This window comes from Juglans regia, chromosome 13, assembly GCF_001411555.2.
Source record: "Juglans regia cultivar Chandler chromosome 13, Walnut 2.0, whole genome shotgun sequence".
Classification (NCBI taxonomy): domain Eukaryota; kingdom Viridiplantae; phylum Streptophyta; class Magnoliopsida; order Fagales; family Juglandaceae; genus Juglans; species Juglans regia.
The window spans coordinates 6360482-6382153 of record NC_049913.1 but is presented as its reverse complement, the minus strand read 5'-3'; the positions used below and the strand labels follow the sequence as shown (position 1 = coordinate 6382153).

Sequence of the window (21672 nt, the reverse complement as noted above, 5' to 3'; positions counted from 1 at the left end):
TGAATAATAATATACACAACACATTTTATAATATATTTTATAATAATATCGTAAGATAAATATATTTTTATAAAATAATATTAATTTTACAAAATATTTTACAAAAACATACTCTTAATTTAAAATGTAATTATATAAACTGCTGTGAAAAATATTGTATGTAAATAACTTTATTCATTTTCAAACCAACGGATAAAAAAGGCTCATTGCCCATTTAAGAGTATTGGCATTCGCTTTATCAAAAGTCTAGTCAAATATAAAATACGATCAATTTTATCATAAGAGAGCTGCATTGAATTAGCCAAAAAGATAAATGTGAAACTTTGAACTACAGTAAATATATAGGTTTATTCAAATTTGAAGGGCTATTGTTCACTCATCAAATCTATTTTTTATTCACTTTTAATCTACAATGGTATTTTTTATTCACGTTTAATCTCAAACTGTCTTGTAACAATAATGTAAGAATTAAATTAAATTATTAATTAACATACGATTAATGTAATTATAAAATATGAAAAAAATAAAATATTATTATTAAAAAAATAAAATATTATTATTTTGATGAATTCAATAGTTAATTCAATGTAGAGTTATGAATAAGAAAGTTTTAGATATATAGAAAATATGTACTTTTCATCAAAATTTAAAGATAAATTTAATGAGTCCAATGCTAATACTCTAAGGTGGAATGCATGTCAAACATAGGCCTAATCACACACAATCACTACCTATATAGAAAAAAAAAATACTTTAGGTCTTGAATTCAGAATCCAAAAAATGTCTCGAATAGAATTTTTTTTTATCGAATGATGAAGAAAATATTTTATATTGTTGTTGTAAATTTTTTATTTTTTAAAAAAATATTTATAATAATTAAAAAAATATATGAACAAAAATACATTAGACATTTTTTTGATTCGAATTTGGGGCCCGCAGCAGTATAAAAAAAAAAAAAAAAAAAGCGTCTCAAGTAGAAGGAGCCAGGTGGCCTTCTGCACAATAACTTGAAGTTTGAACACCATAACGTCCCAAAATTCTCCACGTGTACGATCTGACCGAACAAAGCCCAATATCTTTTCGGTTAACCAGTTCAATACGCTTTTCTCAAGCATGTTTTCGATTTTAATTAAAAATTTAATCATTTTCCTTTGGGCCTTGCGTAGTTGCGTTGCCTCTCCGTCTCTGCTCAGTGCCAAGTGCCACCAACCTATTCACCATCCAAATACGCTTTCCATTTTACTTCAATCGACAAGGACGACTAAGTCATTATTTTATTCCAACTTTTAAAATCTTATTCGATCCCGATTTGGTTTTTTTTTTTTTTTAATTGTACTTGTTTGTTCGATCTGAGGACAATTCGCGGATTTTGGAAATGGCTTTTTCTTTTTTCTGGAGTTTTCTGAGCGGATTAAAGAGAGAAACTGAATTTTGATCTGGGGAGTTGTTTGGGTTTTGGACGGAGATTTGAGATGGGCTTCTTCAGTACTATATTCGGTTTTTCTGGTTTTGGGATTGGGATTTCTATCGGTCTTGTTGCTGGATATTTCCTCTTCATCTATTTCCAACCCAGCGATGTTCAGGTCCCTCTCGCTCTCTCCCTCCCTCCCTCCCTCCCTGTATCTCTCAAACATATAAACGTACATACCATTACGTATTCACATTGCTTTGTATGTTCTTGTGCGTGTGCGTGTGCGTGTGCGTGTGCGTGTGCGTGTGTTTATATACATATATTAATTTGGAGTTGGAGTTGCATCCTTTTTTAATGCTCTTTTTGGTTGCCGAGAAAGCAAAAGGAAAGGGAATGAGAAAAAGAAAAGCAAGAAAGCAGGGTAGTAACTCATGAACCAATCATGCTGACATGCTCTATATTGAGTAATTTACGTGCCTATGTGGGTAATTCGTTTGGTCATTTTGTTCATTAGACAATGCTCAGAACATAGAGAGATGGGATAAAATATCGCTGACTCTCATTTTTGTTGTTCCTGGGTTTCCACAGGTATGGCAATGTTTTCTGCATGAAATGCAGTTTGTCACTAGTTGGCGTCCTGATAAACACTTCACACCTCGAGAGAGTGTCTATTGCAATTACTCGATCGCCTAGAGTGTTTCTTTATGACCTTTCTTTGCCTTAAATCTAATGGTTAAAGCAAGGGTCTGGGAAGGCGACTGAAAGATGGAACCTTGTTTTCCAATTTTCCAGTTCAATACGGCATTTTCAGCGAAATTTGCATTTGCCCAGATGTTTCTTCACTGCATGAAATAAAATTTTACTTGCACTTAAACAAAAAAATAAAAAAAGGTTTGGGTATAATCATGCCCAAACATTGGGATCTACATGCATGGTGAATTTTAATTGATTTAATTTGTTTTGTGTTGGCTTGGTCAGGATCCTGTAATACGTCCCCTGGTTGAGCACGACTCAGAAACTTTGCAGCGGATGCTTCCTGAGATACCACTTTGGGTGAAAAATCCAGACTATGATCGTGTATGTGTAAAAAAAAGTAGTTGCAAGTTTTTGGCTATGCTACATTTTTCTGCCTTGCTTGCATTTTGTTTTGAAAATCTGATTCTCGTTCTCATTGTATTTGTTTTTGTGAAGATCGACTGGTTAAACAAGTTTGTCGAGTATATGTGGCCTTATCTTGACAAGGTCTGACTGCTCCTGAAATTTATTTCATTTTATTTTCTGGTACTTAACTGTGTCTATTTATGTCTTTGTAAGCGTTTGAGCTCTTTTATTTTTCTTACTAGGCAATTTGCAAGACTGCAAGGAACATTGCAAAACCTATAATTGCTGAGCAAATTCCGAAATATAAAATCGATTCTGTCGAATTTGAAACACTTACGTTGGGGTCCCTACCACCAACTTTTCAAGGTTTGTAGATGTGAATTACTTGTTTTATATTTTTTTTTATTCTATAGACAGCTGTCGTGTGACTTGTGAGTTCTTAACTAGTTTTCGTATGGTGAGAGAGAGAAAAAAAGAAGCATTGTTGTAGAAAGCTTTATAAGTGCTCTATGAAACATCTGCAGCTTTTAGAAAGGATCCTAAAGATTTGTTGTATATCTTGATTATTGCTATGCAGAATGCTTTTTCCTCATTCTTTGCAGCAACTTTTGTTATTTCAGGCATGAAAGTTTATGTCACTGATGAGAAGGAGTTGATTATGGAACCGTCCATAAAATGGGCTGGAAATCCTAACATCACTATTGCTGTTAAAGCATTTGGGTTAAAAGCAACTGTCCAGGTGATTGGTTTGTTTTACTCGGGGATGAAGATTTTATGATACTTGAGAGAATATCTGATTCTTAATACAGTTCAATTGGGATGATTTCAGGCGGTTGATTTGCAAGTCTTTGCCGCACCACGTATTACTCTGAAGCCCTTGGTTCCAAGCTTTCCTTGTTTTGCCAAAATCTATGTGTCTCTCATGGACAAGGTTTGTGATATGGTTCTAGTTATTTACCATTCGGCTTATATTTCTTTGGTCCATTTTACATGGGTACTTTAATAGTTGGGTGGACTTTAAGTGATTTTTGGAAAGCTTTGAGAATTTACTCATATCCTGTTGTCCTAACACTTGAACGTATAGTAGTTAGTGTGGTCTGATGACTATATAACCTCACTTTACAGTTTACATGCATACCCGAGTCCATCGAACTTAAATCCTATCATTGTTGGATGCCTATAAACACCTTTTGAGTTTTTGCGGATATTTTCGAAATCTTTTGCCACGTGTAGAGGTGTTGAGGTAATTTCTAACACTAGGCCAAGGAGCGTTGGTTCAGAAGGAACCTTGTCCCTCTTCAAATAGAGGAGAAAGGTAAGATTTGTGGATTCAAAACCCATTACGTGCATGTTTGAGAGCGCCGATAAAAAAATAATTTCCAATATTATGTACTCTGTACTCTCAAGTTCTTATGCTGAAGTACTTGTTTCCTGATGATTCAGATGATCAATAAAATACAAATAATGATTCAAGTGATCGATTTGGTTGTTGGTATTACAGAATGCAATTAATCTCGGCCTACTTTATTAGTTTCATAATGTTGAAACATTTACTCTTGATTGTTCTTACCTGCAACACATTTTGAATTGTCTATTTAAATCTCAAAGTACATTCAGGAGACAACTCATCCAGGATTTGCTTCCATCTGTAATTATATTGCTCCAACACATTCGGTATGCCTTTTGTGTGGAACTCTCCTCTTCTGATTATGTTTTATTTTTTTTTTTCAGCCACATGTTGACTTTGGACTAAAGCTTGTTGGGGCTGATCTTATGTCAATACCTGGCCTCTACAGGTTTGTCCAGGTACAGCACCTTTTATTATATATTTAATTTAGTCGTCCCCTGAATCCTGATCTCTTCTCCATTTTGCAACCCGAGTTGCATTCCCTTAAAGCAGGGGTGGGTCCCTGAATTGCATGGAGAAATTGTGTTTCATGTGGCAGATGGATGTTTGGACTCTTTGCTTGCTTAGGAAGATTTGCTCGTCTATGAAGGGCTATATTTTATTGTGGTCTGTGGTTTTAACTGTTCCAGAAGTTATTTTTTCTACAGGAGCTTATAAAAGATCAAGTTGCCAAAATGTATCTATGGCCCCAAACCCTGGAAGTACCTATTTTGGATCCAACAAAGTAAGTTTTTGCATTGTATCCTAGAATTGTATATATTTGGATTTTCAAATCTGTGATTTGGCTAACAAAACTATTGGAACTGATAGAGCTTTCAAGAGGCCAGTTGGAATTCTCAACGTGAAGGTGGTGAGGGCCATGAAACTGAAAAAGAAAGATCTTCTTGGTGCATCGGACCCTTATGTGAAACTAAAGATCACTGAGGAAAAGCTTCCATCGAAGAAGACCTCTGTGCAGTACAAAACCTTGAACCCTGAATGGAATGAGGAGTTCAGTATTGTCGTTAAAGATCCACAATCCCAGGCTTTAGAGCTTCGTGTTTATGACTGGGAGCAGGTGTATTTTCCCTTATAGCTGGTCAGAAGCCGTTTCTTGTTTTCATGCCATGCATCTAAAGCTTTTTATTCCCTTCTCTTAGGTTGGCAAACATGACAAACTGGGAATGGAGGTAGTCCCTCTGAAAGAACTAACCCCTGATGAGTCAAAAGTTATGACTCTGGACCTCCTTAAAAATATGGACTTGAATGATGCTCAAAATGAAAAATCACGCGGGCAGCTTGTTGTGGAATTGACATATAGGCCTTTCAAAGAGGAAGACTTACCAAAAGGTTATGAAGAAACGAAGACAGTACAGACGACTCCAGATGGAACGCCTGCAGGTGGAGGTGTATTGGTAGTTATGATTCATGAAGCTCAAGATGTTGAAGGGAAGCACCACACGAATCCTTATGTACGGATTATTTTCAGAGGCGAAGAGAAAAGGACTAAGGTATGAAGTTGGCACCACCATCTGCCAAATTTTTCATCCTTTGAAATATGATTTCAGATTTGTTCATGTGGTCCAACCTTATTTGGTGCTGCACGATATTTTGCTGACCTTTTAGTGAGTACGAGTAAAGCAATGCGGTTATTCCTACAATCCGGGTTGCTTCATTGGCCTATGGATTATGATTACTATTTTTTTATTTTTTATTTTTGCTCTGGTACAGCATATAAAGAAGAGCAGAGATCCAAGGTGGGAAGAGGAATTCTCGTTTGTGCTGGATGAGCCTCCCATCAAGGAAAAAATGCACGTAGAGGTTGTCAGCAGCTCATCAAGGATGGGCCTGCTGCATCCCAAGGTACATTGATTTACATGGTGACTGCAGATACTTATGTTTGATTGGATGACAATTTCTTAATAAATGCAGCTTCTGTCTCTCTCTCTAGTTATCGTAGTTTTGTTTTTGAAACTTGATCATGGAAGCCGTGCTTTTTTTTTAAAACAGGAATCTCTGGGTTATATTGATATCAATCTCGCGGATGTTGTTTCCAACAAACGAATTAACGAGAAGTACCATCTTATAGACTCCAAGAATGGACGTATACAGATCGAGTTACAATGGAGGACTTCATGAGCTTTCTCTTCTCTCTCGGCGTTTTTTTTGTGATCTTTCATTACCATTTGGATTTGTTTGTTCTTCATGTATGTACATGGATGTACTTATAACTACAATCGCGATTAAGACCTCCGCAACCACAACTCTGTTTTTGCACCAATAATCTCATTGAGGGAAACATTGTTAATTATTTTATGAGAAAATATATTTACAATCGTGAATTGTGCAACTGTCGCGTAATCGTTTTGAAAGAAATGAATAAAATATGAAACTCACATAACAAAAATTAATTTTTTAATTGTGGATTTTGTTTATTTTTAAACGATTACGTAGCATTTATGTACTTCATAATTCTACGTAGAATTACTCTTATTTTATGGTTATTTTGTGGTTGGAGATGTTCGGTCCAAATGAGCAAATTCTAATGTTGTTCCTTTGAAAAAAATTACAAAAAAAAAAAAAAAAACATTATGTTGTTGAAAATATGTTGGTATTTTGTGGGGTTGAAAAAAGAGATAAACAAGTTTGACTTTTCGAATTTTGTAGATTTGACTAGGCCTAATTTGTTTTTATAATTATTTTTAACTCATTTTATCTTATCTAATTATTATAATTATTTCATATTTTTATACAAAATAAAATAAACAATTCAACATTTTCAAATTATAAAATAAAAATAATATTTAAAAAATATATTTTAATAATATTTTATTTAACTTTTAATTTTAATTTCAACTCAATTTATCTCATTTAATCTTATTTATGAAATACACGAGATCTTATTGACACGAGGACCATTGTTTTTACAATTATTTTAACTCATTTTATATTATTTAATCATTATAATTTTTTCATATTTCACATAAAATAAAATAAACAATTCAACATTTTCAAATTATAAAATAAAAATAATATTTAAAAAATATATTTTAATAATATTTTATTTAATTTTTAACTTTAATCTCAACTCAAATTATCTAATCTTATTTGCGAAATAAACGAGATCTTATTAACACGAGGACTATTGTTTTTACAATTTTTTTAACTTATTTTATCTTATCTAATCATTATAATTTTTTCATATTTTCATATAAAATAAAATAAACAATTCAAAAATTTTAAATTATAAAATAAAAATAATATTTAAAAAATATATTTTAATAATATTTTATTTAACTTTTAATTTTAATTTCAACTCAATTTATCTCATTTAATCTTATTTATGAAATACACGAGATCTTATTGACACGAGGACTATTTTTTATGGAGAAAAGCTACTTACAACCCGCCTTGCGTAACCTTATGCAACCGTCACTCATTTTGATGAGAAATTACCCGCAAACAGACTTCACGTGAATTATTCTAAGATTTGAAACCTGCGAAAAAGAAAATCGTCAACTCCTCTGTAAGCCCAACACTTCCACCCGTTCACCTCTGCACAACTCAACTCCATGCTACCGCCGAAGCCTTGAGCGGCCCCATGTAGTGCACCCAACTCTACAATCGTGCGCCTGCATCCACACGAAGCCAATAACCACTCAAAGCACCGCACGTCCTATTGGTGTTAACCAACACCACCACTGTTTGAATTTGCGCAGCCCAAGCCACTGTCAAACGCTACACTGCTCCACACACGGCAGCACCACCACTCTATATCATTTCTGCAATTGGCAAGATAGGTTTGTGTCCCTTTCTTCCTATAACGGCACCATTCAAACTTATTTAGGAGTTAATTGGTTTAACTTTCTACTTTTCAGAGGGTTCTCCGGAATTTCCATAGGTGGTTTCAGCTGCCAGTCATAGTGCTATCGGAGGTTCTTGACCTCTTTTCCTGAGTGTGATTTGGGATTTGCTTCTGGTTCTTTAGAGTGCCCACTTGATGGAGAGTAACATCGTAGAAATCTGCCACATGTTAGAGCCCATATTGTGGATGAAATTACTTATATCTGGTTGGTACAAAAGGGTTGTCGACATAAATATCTTGGCAAGAAAGTATTATTATATGCACACATCATACAAAAGGTATTGGGGGTATCGTGGCATTTAGTTATGGAGTTTGGGTCAATTAAAATGTCTATTGCACGACCCCAAATAAGCGAAAAGAAACAAACGAACAAAAAATAAACGAAAAGCAGTCGAAGTTCTGCAGAGAATCGAAAGACTATATCTTGTTACATGTAACCCTGACTATCAGACACTTCACGTCCGAGCTTTTGGTAGGATCCATGGCACTGGGTCAAGTAAGAATGCGGCAAGCAACTTAAAGAAGAACTACCATGCACCAAGAGAGGCTCGATGGTTCGCAGTGATTGCTTAATATATGAAAACTAGAAGCCGTGAAGGAGTTGACTTGGAGATTTTTTTCGCACGTTTTGAATCTTAGAATAATTCATGTGAAGTTTGTTTGGAAGTAATTTCTCATCAAAAGGAGCGCCGGTTGCATAAGGTTACGCAAGGCCGGTTGTAAGTAGCTTTTCTCTTTTTTATGAATATGAGAGAGAGAGAGAGATGGTGTGTGACTTAGGCCTAATTTGTTTTTATAATTATTTTTAACTCATTTTATCTTATCTAATTATTATAATTATTTCATATTTCTACACAAAATAAAATAAATAATTCAATCTTTTCAAATTATAAAATAAAAATAATATTTAAAAAAAATATTTTAATAATATTTTATTTAACTTTTAACTTTAATCTCAATTCAATTTATCTAATTTAATCTTATTTGCAAAATAAACGAGATCTTATTGACACGAGGCCTATTGTTTTTACAATTTTTTTTAAATCATTTTATTTTATCTAATCATTATAATCTTATCATATTTTCATACAAAATAAATAAACAATTCAATATTTTTAAATTATAAAATAAAAATAATATTTAAAAAATATATTTAATAATATTTTATTTAGCTTTTAACTTTAATCTTAATTCAATTTATCTCATTTAATTTTATTTACGAAATAAATGAGATCTTATTGACACAAGGACTATTGTTTTTACAATTTTTTTAAATTCATTTTATCTTATTTAATTATTATAATTATTTCATATTTTTACATATAATAAAATAAATAATTTAACATTTTTTAATTTATAAAATAAAAATAATATTTAAATAATATATTTAAATAATATTTTATTTAATTTTTAATTTTAATTTTAACTCAATATATTTTATTTAATCTTATTTGTAAAATAAACGAGATCTTAATGACAGACTATTTTTTATGAATATGAGAGAGAGAGAGAGAGGGTGTGTGAGGATCGGCCAGATTTAAGAAACGAAATAAAAATTTTATGTTTTATTTAAAAGTTTAAAATATTATATATTAATATTATTATTATGTTAGCATTTAAAAAAATTAAATTAAAATTTTAAAAAATTAAATTAAAAATTAAAAAATTAAATTATTTATTATATTTATATAAAAATTTTAAAAATATATAATAATAAAATGATATGGGATTAAAATTTTAAATCTCATTCCACTTTAACCTGTCCACTCGGTTTTTGGGTTTTATCTGATCTGACACCATCGGTTCTGTCTTGACTCATCCATCGAAAAAGCTCTGCTCCTTGCCTTGGGCTGTGTTTACTCTCTCTGTGAGTTCCTACTTCCTAATACCAAGCAGTCAGAATCCGTTTCGTCCATCTCTCTCCCTCTCAAGGCAGTAGTGAGTCGGTGAGCAGTGTGAGGAGGGCTTCGATGGCGTTACCAGTCATTGACACGGAGTACCTAAAGGAGGTCGACAAGGCTCGTCGCGATCTCCGTGCCCTCATCGCCTCCAGGCACTGCGCTCCCATCATGCTTCGCTTGGCGTACTCTCTCTCTCTCCCTCCTGTTTGTTTCTCGTAAATTGAGATATAAGAAACGCAGAAAAAATTAAACATAGTAGTATATAACTTTTTTAGCTTAGTTGAAGCCAAAAACGAAGTGGAAACACGATAAGTGGTATATTTAGTTTTACTTATATTTTTTATGTTTTGTAATGTTATATAGTAATCGACTAACGTAAAAACAGAAAAGATAAAAGGGTATTTAGCGTAGTTGTTGAATCAATAACCGGTTTTTTTCTTTTCCATTGATCTTTTATAATTTCTAAGCGATGAGATAGACAGTTAATCTTGTCATTATTTATATTTTGTTTTTTAACTCTTTCATTTGGATAAAGCAAATGTATGTAACTTTTAGCAAATAATCGTATTTAGCAATTTTTAGTTTGTCATGTGTCTTAAATATTGATTAAGTTTCCTCAAAGTTTGCGGAGAATTGATAATTTATGATAGTATTGGCGGAGGTGGTCCCAAGTTTGAATCATATCTCTCACTTGTTGGTTCCATTCAATTTTTTGGTACTATTGGATAATAATTATCAGTATGTGTATTTTTTCTTTCTTTCGAGGTGGCATGATGCGGGCACACATGATGTGAAGACTAAAACAGGTGGACCGAATGGTTCGATTAGGAATGCTGAAGAATACAGTCATGGTTCTAACAATGGCTTGAAAAAAGCCATTGATTGGTGCGGTAAGTTTTTTTCTTTTACTGCAAATACCACAAGTTGTTCATAGATTATGCATTTGATAGATAATAGGAAGCGTATTAAAAAAGAAAGCCCCATCTTGCTGGTTAGAAACCTCATTTGATATCACTCTAAGGCATTTCTCTCTTGAGATTCATATAATTTGAGCCACTTGGATGTCGGATGCAGGCCCATTGCTTTTGCCATGACCATGCCATTAAGGATGTATGTACCTCCACAAGAAGTTGGTGTTCTTCCATGACTTAGTGATAGTTCTCATTAATAAGAACGTGTTGGGATATATAATTGGGGAAACTAGATTTTGAACCACCCCAAACTACATTTCACTTGGTATCTTAGGTTGCGTTTGGGTAGTGAGATAATCTCAGATATTATGTGAATAGTAGTGAAAAAGTAATGATAGAATATTGAATACTAGTGAAAAGTAAGTGAAAAGTAATAATAAAATAATGAATAGTAGTGGCAAACTAGCCCTTAAACTACCAAATTTTGGCAATGTGCACCGTCCATGAAGACCTAAATGTTAAGATCACTGAAAATAGGATATGTGGTGCAATCATAGTTATCATATCTTAATTGAGGGTGCAAATTGTCAAAATTTGGTAGTTTAGAGAGCAAATTTTGGCAATGTATTTGATAGTTTATGGTGAAAATTGAAAAAATAGTGCTAGTTTAGGGGTGTAAAATTTAATTTTCCTTTTGTAATTTCCATGGAGAGCAAATCGATTGTTTTGATAGTTTTGGGTGCAACTGATGAGAAAATTTCAGTATGATCCTTTCAACTGTAATTTTTCTTTTTTTCTTTATCTTTTTTTTTTTTTTTCTAGAAAGTTGCATTTGAAATTGACTTGTTCTTTACATTTTATTTGATGGGTGTTTTCTTTCTGATGTTAGAGGAAGTGAAGTCTAAGCATCCCAAGATTACATATGCAGACCTATACCAGGTGATAATGGTGAAAAAGTTCATTATGCTTATAATCTATGCTTTATTGACTATTTTGGAAATCAGTAGGGTTTAAGTAGCAATATTTTTTCCAGTTGAATTTGTTTGACATAGCATGGTTTTCTCTGATGAAGATATCAACCAAGAGGGTAGAAAGAGAGAAACAAGAATATGTTGCTTTGATAAAATGATAACTAATTGGAGGTTTGAAAGACTTGAGTGAACTGACTCACAATCAATCATATGTGTTTTCAGCTTGCCGGTGTTGTTGCCGTTGAGGTTACTGGAGGTCCAACCATTGACTTTGTTCCTGGCAGAAAGGTATGCTATGGTAGCATATTTTTAGGATTTAGCTTATACCATTTCATTCCTTTTCGTTTACCATTTTTCCTTTTTCTTAGGACTCGAATGTTTGTCCCAAGGAAGGGCGACTTCCAGATGCTAAGCAAGGTCTGCCCGGCAGTTATTTTCTTTATACGTTTCTTGAGAGATTCACATAGATACATACTAGAGTTTGACTAAAGTTGATTTGTGGGAGTGCTGGTGTGCATCTGGTGTATGTAACTGACGATTGTTGTCTGTTAAACTTGTTTACTGTCATCATCTTGCTGCCAGTAGAACTTTTCTAAGAAAATTTTAGATGTGATGTGGAAGTAAAAACACAAAGTTGTACAAGGGCTATCTCACATTTTCACTCTTCTAAGTTGTAAAAGGATCATAAGTGCCATTGCTGCTCCTCCCCCCTGCTCTCTCTCTTTCTCTCACACACTCACACACGCTTCCTTTACCTCTGTATTTTTTTTGTTTTTTTAAATTTATGGTGGAGTCTTACAAGAGTGTCGTGTGTGGAGTTATTGCATGCATATGGTTTAAAAGGTTGAAAAAACATTGTTGAATTGACTTTTGGTACGATTTTGGTGTAGGTGCACCACATCTTAGGGATATCTTTTATCGGATGGGTCTGTCTGACGAGGATATTGTTGCTCTGTCTGGGGGCCACACTTTGGTAGTTCTTTCTTTATGTTTTCATCTGTATGTGGTTTTCTTTGGCAATGGAACACGTGATTACACCATTCCTTTGCTCTGTTGTTGCAGGGAAGGGCACATCCAGAGAGATCTGGTTTTGATGGTCCTTGGACTAAGGAACCTCTTAAGTTTGATAACTCATACTTTGTGTAAGACCTGAAATAGGGCTTGCAAATTGTTGCCTTTACCTTCATAAGGGTGTTTTTCAGAGCCTTTGATTTTCAGCCATCCATTGATAGTTAGTCTTGATACCAGGGAACTTTTGGAGGGGGAATCAGAGGGTCTGTTGCGACTTCCAACAGACAAGGCTTTAGTGGATGATCCTAATTTCCGTCACTATGTGGAGCTGTATGCAAAGGTAACATTTGCTTATTTCGGTTCAACAACCAATATAGAATTGTTACCTGGGATATAATACTATATGACTCAGAAATATATTATGTTCGTCTTGCTGCTTGAAATATATCTAAGTTTGTCACTGCCAGTTTTCCCCAACGTAGTCTTGGATTAGTGTTCATTGTGGTACTTGGACCTGTAGAAGTTGATGCTGCCATCATTGAGTATTTCAAATGTGGCTCCCCCATCTGGCTCTCTTTTGCTAAAAACAATTGTGGTTGGGTTTGGCGCAAAACTCTGATATGGCAGACATGATACTGGACTTAATTATTTTTTGACAAAAAAAAAAAAAAAAAAAATATCCACTCAATTTATCCTCTCATTTTAATACCTCATATATTTTATTTTATTTTTTATTTTTACTTTAGTTAAAGAAGCGACTATTAGTGTATCGATATTTTTTTTTATATTTTTTAAAAATGTTTAAAAATGATAAAAAAATTGAAAAAATATGAAAAGGAAATCTTGGCCCAGCGGTCACTTGGAGTGGGCTACTCTAGCGGCAAAGTAGTACCGGTCAAAAAAAAAATGTTAGAAGCATCTGTGTTTGTTTCTCAATTCATTGGATTCAGTGGTTATATTTGTGTTTCTTTGCTCAAATAATTGATTTGTTCTGTCAATAAACGTAACCATGATCTGATTCTATAATCCAAATCAACACCACAGAACAAAAGCTGACACATTGTATGGGTAAGTTCTGTTTGCGATGGTCTTGGACAGTGATATTCGAGGCAATTACGGAATTTGTAGGTCTTTGAATTCATTTCAGCTGCTCCTACAGTACTAGCTTCTGTGCTCTCTTTAAATATGATTAGGACAGTATGGAAGAAGAAAGAGAGAGAAGAGGAGGGAAAAGAAGAAGCCGAAGAGAAAGGCGAACAGTCTCAAAATATTCTTAATTCAATAAAAGTTGCTAACACTGTAACACAATAGAAAATTAGGTTTATAGAGTGGAGATTAAACCTGACCCTAATAATACTTGGGTTAATGGCTCACTAAGATAATATAAAGCCAAAATAAAAAAAATACCACCAATCTGAAAAAATAAAACAAATAAATGGAAAATAGTAAAAAGCTTAATAATAATCCAGCTCAATCATCCGTAAATGTGATCTGAGGCTCGCGTTCTTGTTCCCCATCAAAATAAGCTAAACCTTGGCAATTTACATCTTTGGCACTTTTCATTGGGTTTTTAAATTTGATGTCTTTCTCTTATTTGCTACTCAAATTCATTTGTGGCAGGACGAGGAAGCATTCTTTAGAGATTATGCAGAATCGCATAAGAAACTATCAGAGCTTGGGTTTGCTCCAAGTTCCTCTGGTTCAAAGGTAATTTCAAAGCAGAGCAGCATACTGGCACAAAGTGGTGTAGGAGTTGCGGTTGCTGCTGCTGTGGTGATCTTGAGCTACTTTTACGAAGTTCACAAGAATATTAAATGAACATGGCTTATTTGATCTAATCTCAAATATCTCTGTTACTACTACCCTTATGATTCTATAGCACTGAGCTCATTTTTGCTTACACATGCAACACAAAAAAGCTACAATGTTCTTGTCTTTATGTGCCAATAAAACGGGTCAGAGCAGTAGAGCTTTACTAAAAAGCAGTGATTTGTTCATGCCCCCCGTCTATCTTTCCCCGTGTCTTTAGCATTATTGTAACTAATGCATGGCTGCTAGACGAACTGGCAGAAAGAGATACAAGTGAACTTTCTCATCAATTTGAAGTAACCATTAATGCGAGCTCGCCCAATTTAAATGCGAGCCTTCGGTTCCTCATGATTAGTTTCTTTCACAAATTTTTAAAGCTTTGAGAATTGGGTTCTCTCTTTGAAGAATTGCCAGATTATAATCGTCAGTGTTGTCTCTGAACAATTCAGACCCAAGAATGCGTGTGGGGCATGCGCGCAAAACAGACAGCTTGCTGTATGCATAATTTCAAGGATTGTGACATTTTGGCTGTGCAAGAAGCGTCTCCCAGTGCCTCATCCATGTCTTCGTGGAGTATGGTAGAGAGATTGTCATTTATAGCATGACTTAGATTATCTTCTTTCCCTATCCACTCTGCAAGAAACATAAACCAATCTTTCTCAAGAAGCAATACTCCCTAGTTTGCTTTTAATGTCCCTGCTTGAGGAAATTGAAGACCTCAAAAAAAAAAAAAAAAAAAAAAAACGATGGAATGATGGATACAAAGAAACTTAATAGGAAAGTACCACATATTTCAGGATCTATCCACAGTGTTGGCAATGGAACATTTGAAACAGACCTCTTGCAAAAGTCCAGGGAGCCCCACATGAGGAGGCAGCTGAAGAGGTAGGTAAGGGTTTTTAGGGCAACCCCACAAGTCTTGACTCGATACCTAAGCACATGATGGTCCAAGAGTTGCTGTGCTGGCTGTCACTATGCATTTCAGATAATTGCCGATCTTGAGCCTAACCTACCACGTAAAAAAAAAAAAAATCGTTCTTTTTGAATTATCTGTGTGGATTCCTCTCCCATGTGGCTTTTCTCTTGTTTTTGTTTCTTTTGGTTCATTTTGTAGGGAGGGAAGACATGTTAAGATAAGACCATTATGCTATTAACTAGCGTTAAAGCGACCTCACTGATTGTGACGATGAATGCAGTCTGATTGAAACGGGAGAGACTAGAGGCAGAAGAAATTAATGTGCTTAGTCATATGATCTGATCCATTGTTTCTTTAAGTAATTTTAATAGAATTTTAAAATGAGAAATGTTTGACCATCACATAAATCTTGCACAAATAAATTTACAAAATGACATAGTTTAAATTTCTTGTATAAGAGTTTTGTATAGATATTAAGTCACACCAGCTTGTAAATTTCTTGTATAAGACTTCTGTATAGATATAACACTGTTTTTTTTTTTTAAGTACAATAACATAGTAATTTAGTCATGATGTTAATGCCTATTGTTGTTTGTTTAATGTTTTGAAAGCAAAATATATGGATAACCTTTATAGATGGGGTTGTGCCGATAAGCCAAGTACTTGGTAAATCTTTCCAGTTCAACATCAAAGTGAAGCCAAAGTTGAACTAGAGGCAAGGGTGGTAGGGAAAGTTGAAAAGGTAGGTGAAATACACCCAGATAAAACTATACAAGTGGACACCTCTCTCTCTCTCTCTGAAAACAATTTGTGCCCCATGATCCTAAGCTTTTACCATCCACTTGATTTTCATGATGGGAGAGAGAGAGAGTCCACAATGTGGTGGGTAACAAACAGTACCACAAATTGGAGGGAGATAACAACAAAAAGATGAATCAACCTGTCCATCCCTAACCCTACCATTGTAGCCTAAACTTACACTAGAAGGTTGGGAGAAAAAAAAGGAAAAAAAGTGGAAGGTGAACCAAAGCCCACATACAACCACAACCACAACCACACTCATGGTCTTTTCAATTCTCCACTTTTTTTCATCATCCTCCCTTAACCCAACCTCCAACCCTTCTAGAAACACACACACTCTCTCTCTCTCTCTCATATTCATGATAGGGTACCGATAGAATAGAGATCCACAACTACCATCTCCATACTTGCACACAAGAATGCATAAACCATTTGTACAATCCTGTATTAGATGTACACTGCAACTAACAGACCAAAACTGACAAGATTAGATATTTACTCACCATAATATTAATCCAACTCACTTCATTCAGGCCCTGGATTTTTTTTTTAAGATGTAATTTTGTGCTTACCATCTTCAACCAACATGTATTCATCTAAGTAATGACAATTTTTTTTAAAAAAGATTATACAAATAATCTACTAGCCATCGAAGATCTACAAACAATCTCCCCATTAAGCTTTAAATAGTACTAAAACACCCTAAAGAAAATAAAAATCACTAAGAAAAATAACAAAAAGTGTGCAATCTTAATATTTAGCTGCAAAGCAGAGCCAATTAGAATGAGAAGAACAAGGGGTAAGTGGCCACACAATGGAAAATCTGGGTAGACCTTCACCTAAAAAAACCGAAATGGGTGTGATTTTAAACAACATTATAAATTATAAGTTATACATTTTGCATTCTGGTACATGTTGTCTAGCAAGTTGGAGAAGATTTTGAGAGGTAACTAACATAATTGTTGTGATGTTCTCCAGAGTTTTAGATTTTGAGAGTTTGCTCACACCATGTCTTCCCAATACATTAATATACCTTACTTTACACCTACCTGAAGGTAACCCGTAGTTAATGTTCCTTTTTAACTTATTATCTGATGATGCCACCAGCCACTCCCTCTAACCCGTCTCACCAACTCACATCTAGAAGCAATTAGGTTCACTTCTCTCTCTTCTCTGTGTGTGTGTGTGTGTGTGAGTCAAAAAGCCTACATATATAACCATACCAAGGTTCCCACAAAGGGCCGGCCTTAATGTCCAAGCAACACAATAAAAAAAGACCTCCATTTCCACCATCCTCTCACTTCTAAACCAAATAGAAAATAAGATTCATTCCAACCAACAGCTATAGCCACTACTACTACTTGTCAATTCCACTTCTCAAATGGGAAGGTCTCCTTGCTGTGAGAAAGCTCACACAAACAAAGGAGCATGGACCAAAGAAGAAGATGATCGCCTCATCGCCTATATCCGGTCTCACGGCGAGGGCTGCTGGCGCTCACTCCCTAAAGCCGCTGGCCTTCTCCGATGCGGCAAAAGTTGCCGGCTTCGCTGGATCAACTATCTCCGTCCCGACCTCAAACGTGGCAACTTCACTGAAGAAGAAGACGAGCTCATCATCAAACTCCATAGCCTTCTTGGCAACAAGTAAGTCTAGCATGATACACCATGTTATATAAGTACGTGTGCAACACCATGGAACATAAAGGATTTTTTTTTTCTTGGGTATTATCATCAATGGGGTTTCTTGGATTTTTCTTTAGGTGGTCTCTGATAGCGGGGAGATTACCTGGGCGAACGGATAATGAGATAAAGAACTACTGGAACACTCATATAAGAAGAAAACTTTTGAACAGAGGCATTGACCCTGCAACTCACAGGTCAATCAATGAGGCTGCTCAGGATACAACGTCCACTATATCTTTTGCTGCTTCTGCCGTCAAAGAAGAAGAAAACCCCACAACCGCGGTGTTTGGGGGGAAAGCCGCAGAAAGCCAGGTTCAAGAACGGTGTCCGGACTTGAACCTTGAGCTTAGGATTAGCCCTCCTTGCCAAAACCAGCATGAACCATTGAAGACTGGTGGAGCGAGTCTATGTATGGCTTGCAGCTTGGGGTTGCAGAATAGTAAGGATTGCAGTTGCAGAGTTGCTAGTAATGGTAGCACCAGTGGTAGCACTAGTTCCACTGGTTATGATTTCTTGGGGTTGACGAGCGGAGTGTTAGACTACAGAAGCTTGGAAACGAAATGAGATGGAATCGGCCGGTTTGAATTATGTAACCCAAAAGATTGGAGAGAAATGATAAAGAGATTGCTATTAGTTTGAAATATCTCCGTTTTTCTCTTTTCTCTAATTTGTATAATTAGTAATGAATAGTGATACAGTACCATTACAGTTGAACATTATTGGTGAACGTTTTCCATGTATTGGTGTATTCATTGATTTGATAGTTATTTATTCTGTTTTTGAAAAAAAAAAAATCAAAAGGGTTTTTTTTCTTTGTTTAGGTCCCTTATTTTTCTCAGGAAAAAAAGTTGGAGTTTGTCAGGCACCCCCTACCAGTACCAGATCTTCAAAAGGGTCCTGTAATTGTTGTTGCTACGAGCACAGGTAGAGGGATACAGAGTTGATGACAATCAAAGATCGCCATGTCCACTGAGGGAGTGGGAGAGAGGTTGGTTTTTTGGGTGAAAAGGAATTGGAGATTCATCGTTATCAGTTTTTGCTTTAGGATGAATCGTGACTCTACATGCATATGGTTTGTTCATGTGATACAGAGGATTCCACGGCCTCTTTCCTTCCCCCTCAAAAAACATTTCCAGATTCTTTTGGGTTTGTCTTTTTGGGAAGATGGTTGGATTTTAATAATGAGGTAATATGGATAAGCAGTGAGAGGAGGAGAAACATGGAAAAGATTAGGAGTGGTGGGTAACCCATCATTTCCACAAGAACAAAAAGCAGAATACGCAGTATAAAAAGCGTGAAGAAACTAGCAAACTCTCCGTGGTACTCATCCTTCTACGTCCACCCTCCCAAATCCAAACAATAAATCAGCCTTTGTACGTGATGATCTACAAAACCCTGAAATTATATCTACAACATCCATAACTAGTGTTTTGTTAGTACATTTCAGAATATAATTAACACCTAATTTCCATTATTAATTTCTAAATTGACTCCAAAGAAAGGGACTCTACGTACTAAGGTTTGGTGTTTTCTGTCGTCTGTCTTGTTCACATACCTTTTACCTTTATGTTATGTTATTTCATACATACAATTAATATAGATTTGGATCATCTTGTGGAAATTATTTGGTGGTCCTAAAATCAGAGATCAACTATACCAATTATTCAATCATATATTTATGCAGTTTACTTTCTTATTGGTTTGGCTTTTACGTATTAATAAGGTAATTTCAATTTGACCAAATGTTGTACGTACACTCTAAACACTGAACCACATTCTAGTGTTAGCTTCTTCGTACCAACTTTATTTATATTGAAAAATATGGAATATTGCAAGTATTTAATTTGGTTGAAGAATACCCAAATTAAAGAGTTATGTTATGTTATGTATAATAATTTTTGTGTATTTTTTGCACACTTTATTTATTTGATTGGTCAAAACAGTTATTTTATATTTAAAAAAATTGATAAAAGTAATGAATACGCAAAAATAATTGCACAGAATTTTTGTTAAAAATATAATGTCTTCTGAATATTGAATCCATTCTAAAGATAATTTAAAAATCCAATTTATGGGCAGAAAAGCTTTTCAATTATAGTCTAAAAATACAAGTACCTCAAACAAATGAATACAATTTCCAGGTGGTCCCAAAGACTGGAATTGTGGAATTTCATTCTGTATTAATGGGTAGAAATCAACAGAGAAGGTAAGAAGATATGCACGAGGTTAACTTATACAGGCAAAATATATAGTTTGATAATGAAGTTAGAGGTCAAAAGGGTTGCACAGACACAATCACCAGCCATTAAAAAAAAAAAAAAAAAACTCCATATCTACCACCATTGATTAATGTTAATATCACTGACTCGCTGGGGTGCGAGACAAAGTCTATGTGTACTGAACAATTAAGCAGAAATTATATGCAAATTGAAAGATGAAACAGTGACTGGAAAAGGGTCTTCATCAAAGGAAGAAAGAGAGATAAATTCCATGCTTAAAAAAGCAATCTTAGGCATAGATGATGGGCATTGGGCATTAGCAAAAAGACACAATTGGGAGTGATAGCTACTGAAACACCAATGGCCATTGGCCAAGCCCCTCTTAATTCCCACATAAAAATGGGGCTACTTTCCAACCTCTCACCTTTTTCAAAGGTGTTAGGTAGAGACATCAGAAGCTTCTATAAGATATTTCCCCATCTTGATCCAAAATAATTTGTTTAATTGTTATATATATATATATATATATTGCTAGGTTGGTTTGTTTTTTTTTTATTTTATTTTTTTAAAAAAATAAATTGTTATTATTTAATTACTAAATTATTGCTTCTCTAACTCTCAACAGAGCAATAATTGCTCCAACTTAATTGTTAACAGGTTCAACTTCCACCCAACAGCACATGCATGATGATCCTTGTGGTGGGTCCTTTTAGCCTTTCCCTCTTCATCTCTACCTTACCCAAAGGATCTTAATCAGAAGTTTGAAATTCCCAATAATATTCTATACGATTGTCTTCAACTTATGCTTTTATTTGCGTTTGTGTTTGGTAGGGAAGTTATGATATCCAAAAACATTGATAGATGACAAAGTTGTGCAAAACCGACATTATGGAAATTCAGTGAGGGATGGATCCATCATCCGACTTGTTCTTCCCTTTATATTCAATACACGGGGTTTGAAATTAACATATAGTAGAATTGGAATTTCTACATCTTTGTGGGATAATAAACAACTTATTTCTCTTCGTCCTTAGTTCAATACTTACCAACGACATTCTCTTCACCTAATAAGTTTGTTTATAGCGTATTAGAATAGTGACGTTATGGCATTAAATTGTAATATTCATTTTATTATAAAGTAAATCTAATGTATTATATTAAGTAATACCAAGTCTCTCGTGAATTTTTCTATTTTCTTTATTTTTTTTTTAAATAAACTTGTCTTTAAAAAAATAAAAATAAAGAACAACTTCTTAAAAAGTAGGTGCACCTTCCTTTCGAAAGTAACATGAGAAGAACCGAATATATGATCTGTCTTTCTCACTCTCCCGTCGGGACAATTAAATTTAATTAGTTTTCATGTATTTAACAAATGTGATGACATTTGCTAGCCAATTGGATATGTTGGAGAGAATTGAAAATTGGCCAGATATTATATTCTATATAATATTGTTATTTGAAAATCTTTACAGATCTAGAATCTGATTTATAAGATTTAAAATTTAAAATTTATTTTTCAGATTAAATTATATAACGTAAATAATGTGTGGTGTAGACACATTCAAATAAAATTATTTTATTTTATATTTCAAAATTGTCATTTCTTTTTTTACCATACATCGATCTTAAATTAATAAAAATTGAAATTTACATCATAAAATGTTTATAAGTTTTAATCTACATAAT

The 21672-nt window shown here is 34.3% G+C and overlaps 3 protein-coding genes across 3 annotated transcripts; all 3 read left to right on the top strand.

Annotated features, from left to right (window-relative positions):
- The first annotated feature begins 1109 nt into the window (after positions 1 to 1109).
- Positions 1110 to 6234, top strand: LOC108993422 (synaptotagmin-1-like). The gene is made up of 12 exons (XM_018968337.2): positions 1110 to 1583; positions 2390 to 2488; positions 2603 to 2653; positions 2755 to 2878; positions 3133 to 3251; positions 3342 to 3443; positions 4244 to 4318; positions 4568 to 4644; positions 4731 to 4977; positions 5060 to 5410; positions 5631 to 5762; positions 5910 to 6234. Exons 1-12 carry the CDS (start codon positions 1473 to 1475, stop codon positions 6036 to 6038), a joined length of 1617 nt encoding a protein of 538 aa, XP_018823882.1. The 5' UTR covers positions 1110 to 1472; the 3' UTR covers positions 6039 to 6234.
- A 3304-nt stretch (positions 6235 to 9538) lies between these two features.
- LOC108993393 (L-ascorbate peroxidase 3-like) lies at positions 9539 to 14535 on the top strand. The gene is made up of 9 exons (XM_018968293.2): positions 9539 to 9847; positions 10431 to 10555; positions 11466 to 11515; positions 11770 to 11835; positions 11916 to 11964; positions 12438 to 12520; positions 12610 to 12689; positions 12796 to 12898; positions 14179 to 14535. The coding sequence occupies exons 1-9, from the start codon at positions 9735 to 9737 to the stop codon at positions 14374 to 14376; spliced, it is 867 nt and encodes a 288-aa protein (XP_018823838.1). The 5' UTR covers positions 9539 to 9734; the 3' UTR covers positions 14377 to 14535.
- A 2766-nt stretch (positions 14536 to 17301) lies between these two features.
- Positions 17302 to 18483, top strand: LOC108993394 (myb-related protein 308-like). Its single transcript, XM_018968294.2, has 2 exons — positions 17302 to 17728; positions 17845 to 18483. The coding sequence occupies exons 1-2, from the start codon at positions 17466 to 17468 to the stop codon at positions 18329 to 18331; spliced, it is 750 nt and encodes a 249-aa protein (XP_018823839.1). The 5' UTR covers positions 17302 to 17465; the 3' UTR covers positions 18332 to 18483.
- The last annotated feature ends 3189 nt before the right edge of the window (positions 18484 to 21672 follow it).

What these genes read in the sequence shown, in the direction of transcription:
- LOC108993422 (XM_018968337.2), top strand. Translation starts at nt 1,473, where the DNA reads ATGGGCTTCTTCAGTACTATATTCGGTTTTTCTGGTTTTGGGATTGGG. An exon ending in GGTTAAAAGCAACTGTCCAG is followed by an intron (nt 3,252 to 3,341) that starts GTGATTGGTTTG and finishes GGATGATTTCAG; the next exon opens with GCGGTTGATTTGCAAGTCTT. An exon ending in GCCTCTACAGGTTTGTCCAG is followed by an intron (nt 4,319 to 4,567) that starts GTACAGCACCTT and finishes TTTTTTCTACAG; the next exon opens with GAGCTTATAAAAGATCAAGT.
- LOC108993393 (XM_018968293.2), top strand. Translation starts at nt 9,735, where the DNA reads ATGGCGTTACCAGTCATTGACACGGAGTACCTAAAGGAGGTCGACAAG. An exon ending in AAAAGCCATTGATTGGTGCG is followed by an intron (nt 10,556 to 11,465) that starts GTAAGTTTTTTT and finishes TTCTGATGTTAG; the next exon opens with AGGAAGTGAAGTCTAAGCAT. An exon ending in TTTGATAACTCATACTTTGT is followed by an intron (nt 12,690 to 12,795) that starts GTAAGACCTGAA and finishes TCTTGATACCAG; the next exon opens with GGAACTTTTGGAGGGGGAAT.
- LOC108993394 (XM_018968294.2), top strand. Translation starts at nt 17,466, where the DNA reads ATGGGAAGGTCTCCTTGCTGTGAGAAAGCTCACACAAACAAAGGAGCA. An exon ending in CATAGCCTTCTTGGCAACAA is followed by an intron (nt 17,729 to 17,844) that starts GTAAGTCTAGCA and finishes ATTTTTCTTTAG; the next exon opens with GTGGTCTCTGATAGCGGGGA.